Here is a 10390-nt window from a genome sequence, read left to right as displayed (position 1 = left end):
TAGTACCCAAAATGAAAGCAGAAGAATGCTTTTCATAACAATTTTATCAAATATTTTTATTGATGCAGTTGACATATATTCACAAATATTAAAAGTATTTAGTCCAAGGTAATTTTATCAATTCTTATACAGTAAGGAGCACATTGCAATTATCTAAGCTACTTAGTACCATCACTAGTAAGTTTAATGGCTGTCTAGTTTTTAACAGAGTCCCTTAAAGTTATACAAAATCTTCTTGTTCTTGTTTCTGTCGTCACCCAGGTGATTTGGTGCTTGGTGATTGGGAGCAGCATCAGTCAGTAAGCAGAGAAGAGTCAGGCATGCAAAGAGGTTACTATTGATACATTTCTTGTTGTCTTTGTTTGGAATGTTATGTGTGTAGACCTGCCTCACTCTTCAAACAAATATGTGAATCATTTCTAACTGCCCACTGATCCCCATAATACTGCAGCTACCAAGTGTGTTTATTTTGTTTTCTACCAATAAATTAATCAGGTCTGTACAATAGTATCCATGTTGTATTAACCTGTATATTGCTGACAGTAAGAATAATTACATAAATTATCATCATATATCAGATCAATCAATAGTATCCAGTATGTTTACCATTATGTATTCCTACATGCAGCTGTCCCCTGGTTCTATTTTCAAAATTGTATGCCAGTAATTGCAGAAAATATAGACATTTGATGCCTAAATAATCAAATAAAGAAATAAATTAATTTTAATTTAGAGTTTAATAAGAACTTTGTAACCACCCAGTGGCATGTTTTGTGTATGTAGAATCTTTGAAGGGCAAATTTGTATAATTTCTTTAGCTTAAAATCATCCACCAATTATGAGTGGGGCAATAATATTGTGGCCACATATTTTGTTTAAATACTCCCTGATTTCAGATGTCCTGGAAATACCTAATTTTCTAAAGTCACTGGATATAATTTTACCTCCCTGACTAACATACAATGACACTGTTCCATTTTGGCATTTTCATGAAACAGGGGTCACTGGCATGATTCTAATACACACTGTGTTTCTTTCATAAGTCTGTGTACTCAGTTGCAGATTCATTCATCAGTTATTGCTGCCACCTAATGTCGTTAGGAGAACCTATTTATAAATATATCATAATACGATGTATTAACTTAAAAAATATGACAGCATTCATACAGCAAGTATCCCAACCATTTATTTAAACATATGTCATCTATTTTTATCCAGTTTATTTTGAGTTTTATGATCATTAGAATTTTACCAAGGATGTAATTTTGGGTCCATTTATTTGAACATGCTATTACATAATGACTTGCTAAAATTTCAGGGTTTTTTAAGTTGTCAGGTTCAGTCTGTCTGACATTCGGGCAGAAAGTGATTTGTTGAATGTTGGAATGAGTCCAGCCGACAATCTGAAACAGTTAAATTACCATTCCTTTTTCATACCACCAACACAAATGGAGACTTGGATATTAAATTGATACTAAATTTGTTAGTTTTTAAAATACTTCAGATGAAATTATTATGTCAAATTGTCTTCTCTTCATGCTTGAAAGGCATATTCAGAAAATTGTTATAAAAACTGAATGCAGAACTGAGTTCACATAAATATTTTTCTGTGTAACCATGTTTCGGTCACTTGATATTTTCCTTCATTGCCATAGTGGATCTGGGATCCACCTAACCTGTTAACCAAAAGGTACTGGAGCCTCTTTCTCCAGTGATACAGCAGCAAAAAATGAAGCTGGTCATTAATTTGCGTTTAATGCCAGGACCCAGAATGTGTGTTTGTTCACCACTATGTCCTGTATATGCTTTCATGGAAAGTGAAAAATTGTCAAGGCCCAGATCTCTGAGTGTTTGATGTCATATACTTTAACACACAAAATTCCTTTAGTATGTTCTTTTGAGACCAGTAATTGTGATACAGAAATTTCTCAGTCTCTGAAATTACTTCTTGTGGCATAATGTTGACACATTGTGCACCACTTTTATCTTAGTGGGTATGACATCTGAATGTCATGTCTTATTTACAACTCCATTAGAGTGTATATGACAGTTTTTGGCAATGCAAATGTATATAGGGCCTTTATTACATGTTTTAGTGATTGAAAGCAGTCTTGAGTTTGAATCACTGATAGTTGACATTTTAGCAAGGAAATATTAATGTTTAACTTGTGTGAAAGGGCTGTGTATATGAACTGTGATAATTGGTCTTTCTAAGAGAAGCCCAATATCCTTGTACCCTGCAGTGGCATAAAAACTGAATGTAGGACCCTTTCTTTATTACATATCTACTACCAAGTTACTTAGTTTCTTTCAGTAAACCACATATTGCTTCTCCTTAATCATAAGGTTTATACTAACATTAATTCAGTTTTCTTAATAAATTTCAAGATGACTGTATTTTTAACACATTAACTGACAGATCTTAAAGTACAAACTTCATCATATGAACCAACCAGCCATTTTAACAAGTACTGAATATATCCATTTTATTGAAGAATAAATAAATTAATCTCCCAAACTGGTTGGAAATAAATTATTCTGTTGTATATAGTGAAAAGTCAAACATATTTTGATTCTCCTAACTTTTAGTGTGGCCGTCTTTAATTGTTTTCTGTCAATTAGACACATTCTTTTGGTTAAAAAACAAAATGTTGGGTGCTCAAATTACCTGCAGGCTGGATGCCAACTTCATACATAGTGGTAGACTTTTACTGGAAAAAAATTATACCTGTTTTTTCTGTGAAATGTATGTTAATTTATTTTACAGACGGACTTCTGCTTCTTTACAGACCTTACATATTCAGGTTGTGTCTAGACACATGGCCAAGCTGTTTTCTTGACTTCATAAATTGCACTGTGATTTTCTGTATTCTGTTAGCGCCTGTTCATGTGAACAGAACCTTATCAGAAAACAGAAACACTAAACCATTAGCAACACTGGATCCTTGCTTCACATTCTTGTAGTTTTCAATATTTCATAACTATAGTTGTAATCGTTTAATTTTGAGATGTAATTTGTTTTGTCATACTACGTTGAAAAGCAAAGTGGAGCAACTATTTTTTGGTGTTTCTAATTGAGCTCTAGTGTTATTGAATTTAACACTGGTCACAGTATGCCTTATTGTATATTTTTTTCAGGAACTTATCTGTTTTATGATTTTTTTTCAGTTACTATTAAATGGCACAGTGAATCAGAATATTTTCAGCAACATTCACTCCACACCAAATCCTTTACAAAAACATTCTGTTATAAAGCTCTTTCTTGAAGTTTATACTACCATTTCACCACCGAACCTAAACCTATTTTTTATAGTAGTATATCACCTGTGAGACATCAATGTGTTCGTCTGTGGCATGACTTGACATGACATGACATGACATGACGTCTTCACAAGCAATGATAAATCTAGTATGTAATGATACAGCATGGGATAATACAAGTTATTGGCCATGATTTAGCAACAAATAGGACTTCCTGAATGAACCAAGATGTTTTATGCTTTTAAAGAATGCTTGTGTGAATGATATATAATATATATTCTTAGTAGTAAATGTGCTAATGTAATTTGAACTAATTTCTGCAAATCAGTAGTACATTCTCTTGAGAAAGAGTGAAGAGTTTATAGTTATTAGGATTTAGTTAGTAAGCCTGATGCAACAAAGAACAGGGATTTAATGCTTTGCAAATGTGAACGTATGTTGAAGGATAGAAACCCACATTACAATAAAGGGTTACCTCTTATGTTACAATAATGAAAGGAGAAAGATTGCTGTCATACTGTTTAATAATGTAGTAATTATACATTATTTATATGTTGTACAGGGGCAGTACATTATAGTAGATTTTGATTCAGGGGATGTTTTGCTAGTGTAATTTTGTACATAGATCCACAAGTCATTTGTATTGTTAAAGTCAAATCAAGGATAACCTTCACTGGTGGCCAAACCTAAATGGCAAATGGCTAATCTGACAATTTGTAGTGTTATATGTGCTGTGTCTCTTGGTTCATCATGCATAAATTCAGTTAACACCATTCTTTCTACCTTGTGGCCATTAAAATCTATCATAACAAGACATTTCAAACTTTCTTCATGAGTATCTTCTTGAATTACTGACTGGGAAGAAAAATGACAATTTGTCATTCCTAGTTTGTAAAGCCTGAGAATGAACGTGTTTATGGTTTCCATTCCATTTGCCTGCCAATACTCGACAGGGCTTACTGACTGCATGTCTGCATGGTGTTAATTGGTTTTGTAGTTAAACAAATGTGATTCCAGCTTTATCTTCAAGGGAGAGCCAAAGCCTGAGATTTAAAAGCTTGATTTTAAACAATGCACATGAAACTTGTGGGTAATTTTAACCCTTTCATCAACATTTTCAAACTTGGTCTGATATTTGAGATGGTTGTTTTGATCCATTTTCAGACTGCAAAACTTAACATTTAAATAAATGGGCCACCTGTGTTGGATTCATTGTAATATTTGAAAAGGCATGATTTAGTTCTGTATAGCACTGAGTCTAATAATTTTAAAACTCTCAAAAAATAAACTGGGCATGGTGAAGTTACATATTCTAAAATGAATGGACATCAGTCACAATGCTAAGACACTTCTGGAATCTGTCTTTAAAAAGATACTGAACAGAATTAATGACATGTAATTTATATATCTAAGCCCCATGATGTTCCTCTTGTAGAGGTCTCAAAATTTGAGGCTTTTAAGTGGAAATATTCACAGACTACTTTCACTTTGTGTTAGTAAGTCCGTACTTCTCAGCGTCATAATATAGAAACACATTGTGTCATCCATTTGTCATAACTGTTTCTCTTGGTTTTGTCTTGTCATATACCATGTATAATTTCAGACCTAAGTAAGACATGGGAAAGTCTTAACCACCATGTGGACCCAAAGTTGCACAGAAATATAAAATAGGTACACAATGTAATGTAATCTTGAGTGTTGTAACACCATATTCATTGTTACAACTCAAAAGACATTTCAAACAGGTCACCATGCATACAGGCTATATTTATCCATGGCAAAGACTGTTCAACGTAATACATTTGGAGAATTCTTTTATATCCATTGTTGCATCTTTAAGTCTATTTGTTGCACATGAAAAGCTAGTCTTCTCTACCTAACATTTATTTAAATTTATCAAGGTGTAACCCATGAAGAAATGAATGTGTTATTAGACACTTCATGAGAACTGAGATTTCAAGGCTTGCGAAACTATAAGTAATATGTGAAATGTAACCACAGGCATCAAATAATAGAACTTTTTATTCTTCTTCTTCTTATTCTTCTTCCCCAGTGGCATGGTTTTCCAGTGCATGTTGCTGGTTGTCATTTCTGACTTTGGAGTCCATAAACTTACTAGTACAGCTGTAGTAATTATCCCTCAACACACACTTGCATGAACATGACTTTATCGTATATGATTTATACTGCTTTTATAATTATTTTTCTGTTTGAGGAAGTTGCTCAGTCCAGTAATACTATTATATTAACAGTCACGTTTTATAATTTCTTCTTTCCTTTTCAGGTGCCTCACAGTAGCAACATTTGAATAATTTATTTCTAAAAACCTGTAAATTGAGGAGAGCTAAAATGTTAATGTGATTTGTCTGCCAAAGAAAAACTCATCCAACAAAAAGGGAATAGCAATTACAGAGTTTGGGTTTGATGCAAAAATATTTTAACTCAGTTTTGTGAATTTGTGTTTGAGCTGTCCAAAGTTTAAAGCTGACAAAGCTTACTTAATCTTTTGCCTTTAACTTTTATTGGCCATGCAGCTTGGCTTAAGCACAGTCCAGCTGGCCGTGTGTCACAATAGCATATTACTAAAGCATTAGCCCTAGAGTTGAAGTCCAGCCAGTATCCCCTTAGTACAAGGGTTTAAGTACGTTGGTTCCATATGATGAAGATAAGAACCACCCCATATTAAGTCTGGAATAATCCTAAGTTAAAATTCCTTCCTCTGATGTTTAACCATTTCATAATATCTAGAATATGATATTGTCCAACATTTATCTAAGACATTTGGAAATCAAGTTCCGTCTGCATTCCTATCCTGCTAATATGCATGGATTGTTTTATGATTTGTTCAAGAGGATGTTGGGATATTTAACTGAAATAAGTCAGCCGCAGTCCCAAAACTTCTCCATCATGTAGTAGAATATTAAACTAGAAAATGAAATGGGTATTGTTAGCCTAATGGTAAAATAATGTGATAATAACCATACATCAAACCAAACTCCATACAAAGCCAATTTAGTTAAATTATGACAAAATAGTAAGTGCAAGATCTGGAAACATAGTGTACGGGATGTCACATCTCTCAGTCTGTCCATCAGTTTCATCTCTACAGGTTTTGATGAAGTGTATTGTTTTGTATGATCTTAATATTACATAAGCTCATGTGAAATTTATAAGACTTCTCAAAAATGGCTCATCATAAAACAAAATACTGAACCTAAGTTAATTTGAAGCATTTTTGATGTTTTATATATTTAAGCAAATACAAAGGAAAATACTTATGTCTCTATGCAATTAACATTTTTATTGCTATTAGCTGTGACAGCGGTAAATTTGTATCTGAAACATATGAATGTCTGGAGCAGTGAACAGTGCAGAATCACAAAACATTTGGATAATGTATGTGAGCCTTTCCACTCTTGTTGAGCCTACCAAGAAGAACTGTGGGTATATGATTCCATTGAGTGGTTATATACTCCTTTGTGTGTGTTTGCTGTCTGCAAAATGTGAGACAGTGATGACACCATAAAATGCAAGGTGCATGTGAGTCTCCAGCTGCTTGCTTGATTGCTTTGCTTGCACCTAACCTAACCCAGTGCTTGGTATTATGTTGGCTGACCTGCATTGTAGCTACTCGTGGTGTCCAGCCACAACCACCATGTCGCCACCCACCACTGCACGACATTAGTATTGACGAGGATGACACAGAAGTGGACTTTCATGAGCATGACTGGCGCTTCGTCTCAGAGCCTACGCCTGAATTACCTGGTCAGTCATTCTTTCATGGTACTAATAGGGCTAAAATGAGAAAGAATACAGTTGTGTTACCTCAAGTCCATTCTCATACTACTCTTAGTTACATATGGGAAAATAGGATGGTTTACCGCAAGAGCAGATACAGTTGCGACCAATAACATGCATGTTAGTGGGTGGAAGAGATGATCCATGGCACGCAGGTAGTGAGGACAGATAAGTTATGCAAGGAGAGAGCAAAAGCTGTTTTTTGTATGGGTGTGAAACTTGGCCTTTGATGTTAAAGGAAAAACATAGACGGGTACTTAGGAGAATATATGGACCCAAGAAGGTAGAAGTGACAGGAGGCTTGAGAAAATAGCATAATTAAGAGCTCCTTAATTTTTGCTTGTCAGTAGATATTAATAGGATAATCGGATCAAGAAATATGAAATGGATGTGGCATGTAGGAAACATGGGGAGCTAAAAAATTTAATAAATTTTGTTTGAGATATCTGAAGATAAGAGACCACTCAGAATACCTAGATGTAAATGTAAGGATAATATTAAAATATATTATGGGGATCTCATGTTTGAGGGAGTGAATTGGTTTCTTGTCTCTCAGGATAGGTACATGATAATGAACCTGCAAGTTCCATGAAAGGGACGTAATTCCTTGACTGTTTGAGCATGCTATCAAGAAGGACTCTGCTCCACTTTGCACACTTTCAGTCTTGATACTACTAAAAGAAAAGTTATCATGGCAGCAATTATCAAGATGACTATGTTCTGAGATGTTGCACCACATAGTCTGGTAGAAGTATACTGATGCTTCAGAGGTGCTTGCTGCCTCTGTAAACAGGGAAATGATGGAGGCAACAAGCACATCCAAAACATTGGTAAGATTCTGCCAGACTACATGGTGCAACATCAAATTCACCTTCAAGTTAAATATTACTTGGACAGCTAGCTGTATGTGAGTATGTTTTATGTTTCAGTAGCTCTCAGTGTTGCTCCTTACTATATTTGACTCCTCAGTTTTGTAACTGCAGACAGGTTTCGATTCCTAAATATTTCAGGGGAACATAACAGTTATGGGGAGTGCAAAGTATTCAAGTATGCAACTTGGGTTGAATGTAACGTAGGCCTGCTAGCTGCAGTATCATAATCGACAAAATATGCTCTGGTAACTTTTAAGTGACAATTAAACGTGCTTCTTTCTTTTATTTATTGATTGACTTCATTTCTTTCATTTAGGGGCATTCTACTGCTTTGTGTTTTCAAAATCTGACATGTTTGTTTGATTCAACAGCAGTTTAACATTAATAACTGTTTTCAATTCCTAGACAATATGACTTACCATAACATGAAATTTATTATTATGCATAAGCACCTTGCCATGAAGGTAAACCACTTTGCAATATCAGCATTGATTCTATATAGTGGCAAATGTTCTGGCCACCTTTACCTCGAGACTAAACATTAGAGACTTGTTCAAGATCTTGGACATTTAATCTTTTATAAACTTGAAACTGAACAAGAAAGTCCAAGAAACAGTAGACATTTGGCTTTGCAGATACCTTTATCCTTTCTGGGCAAGCATTCTTCTGGAGTTTTTCTCTAATTACGATTAGAGTGAAGGTTTGCACCAGTCAAAGTAATACCTCATGCATCCAAGATATTTTCATTAGTATACTTCTGTAAAATTAAATGTACTTACATTAAAAGTTATTCAAGCATGGAAGTTCCTGTAGATGGCATGAAATTTGCAACACTTTATCCCAATTTTAACCCCATTAGCAAAGAAAACATTTAGGGTTACAAATTGTCCTTTTCTCCCTCCTCAGTTTGTTAGATACTATTTGAACCTGGAAAGTGTGAAATAACCCAATGAACAAACCCTGCTTCTGTCATTGCCAGTGAGCTAGAAACCTGCAGGAAGACATATTTCACTTTGTCCCTTTTTCTAGCTGTCATTTATTAATAAATGCTTTGTTATTCTGATTTGTTCACAGCAGAAGAGGGTGAAGGGATTGCGCCTGGAGATGCAGCAGAGAATGTTTTTGAGACAACTCAGACACAGACCAGGTATATTTGAGTTGATTTTCCATCTATCAGTAGGCACATTCTTTGATACTCTTTTCATTTCCTCTATTGAAATTGTCTCAGATATTTGAAAAATTGTTATAATCCAATGTAAGATTGACTCTAGAAAATTTAAATCCAAATAAAATAAACTGAAATTAGACTGATGCATGCTGTATCTTCAAGTAAACGGACTCCAAACACGTTCTCTGTCAACTTGGGCCTAGCATTCAGGTATAGCATTCCATTTCAATGCTAGACCAAGTCTGACAGTTTCTGAAGTCATATAGACTAAATTTAAATTTGACTTGTTCATATACATTGAACTGAAAACCATCTTAATTCCAACATTTAGGTTAGGATGAGATTTTGATGATGGTATTTTTATTCTGGGTTTGGCAACATGTGGACTGGTCAACAGATGCCAATATTTTGGAGAATCAGCATCTACTGACCATTCCATACAGTTCAAAAACTCAGAAGAACAATGAATTATGTATGTGTTGACTATTGAATGTTATCCAGACATGATCATGGATATTGTGCTTGTTTCTTCCTCCGACACTCATCTTACTCTGAACATGGGCCAGTCCTATGTTTGTTATTCTTTTACCTTGTTGGTTCTGTGTTAGCTCTTGAGTTATTTGCTTCCGCAAGTTTATTTTCCCATCAGTATAAAAAAAATCCATTACCTCTCGAAATAAAAATGTGTTAATAAAGTTAATTGTTTACCCCAAATCAGATATGTTAACAGTTTACATTTTATGTTTCAGTTATCACAAAGTCACCTAGTTTAATTTTTAATCAGGTGCATAACTTTATGCCATGGAAAAATAATATTGAGTTAATGTGCTCTAGATACAAATAAGTTTTCAGGAACATATTATATCTGTGACTTAGGGAGTAACTGTATTTTATTAGAAACTTGAAAGGAACCGAGTATTTTTCTGGTATCTGATAATATCAAACATAGAAAGAAGGGAGCTCACTTCACAATAAAGCTCTTTCATTTATTATTTGTGTGCCTTATATCCCGCATTTTTACTATGCTAATTATGGTCAAAATACAGTGGTTATGTAAATCCTAGAAATTTAACTTGATTTGCAATGGGTCTAAGGCCACTGGCTATAAATACATGGAAGAAAGAATCCATAGCTGTTTCAAGGTGCTAGTTCAGCATATTTGGATGTGATGGAGAAAATCTTTCCTTGGGAGATTTGTACTTGGTACTTTCTGAATGCAAAATAGAGCCACTGTTGTTGATGCAACCTGCTCAGTCAGGAAACTAAATATGTAACCCTTTAATGCCAAAGT

General features: G+C 34.4%; 1 protein-coding gene across 1 annotated transcript in view; it reads left to right on the top strand.

Moving 5' to 3' along the window:
* Positions 1-10390, top strand: part of LOC110830363 (uncharacterized) — a 96143-nt gene that overhangs the window by 81480 nt on the left and 4273 nt on the right. The window contains exons 6-8 of the mRNA XM_087358869.1: positions 262-330; positions 6889-7026; positions 9006-9078. Coding sequence (XP_087214995.1) covers positions 262-330; positions 6889-7026; positions 9006-9078 — 280 coding nt within the window. The remainder of the gene's footprint in view (positions 1-261; positions 331-6888; positions 7027-9005; positions 9079-10390) is intronic.

The sequence above is a fragment of the Zootermopsis nevadensis genome, unplaced genomic scaffold (assembly GCF_977971745.1).
Source record: "Zootermopsis nevadensis isolate Lab colony 2312 unplaced genomic scaffold, Znev_1.0 Znev_ptg000030l, whole genome shotgun sequence".
In the NCBI taxonomy this organism is placed as follows: Eukaryota; Metazoa; Arthropoda; class Insecta; order Blattodea; family Termopsidae; genus Zootermopsis; species Zootermopsis nevadensis.
The sequence above is the reverse complement of the archived record's forward strand: the minus strand, read 5'-3'. Positions and strand labels throughout refer to the sequence as shown.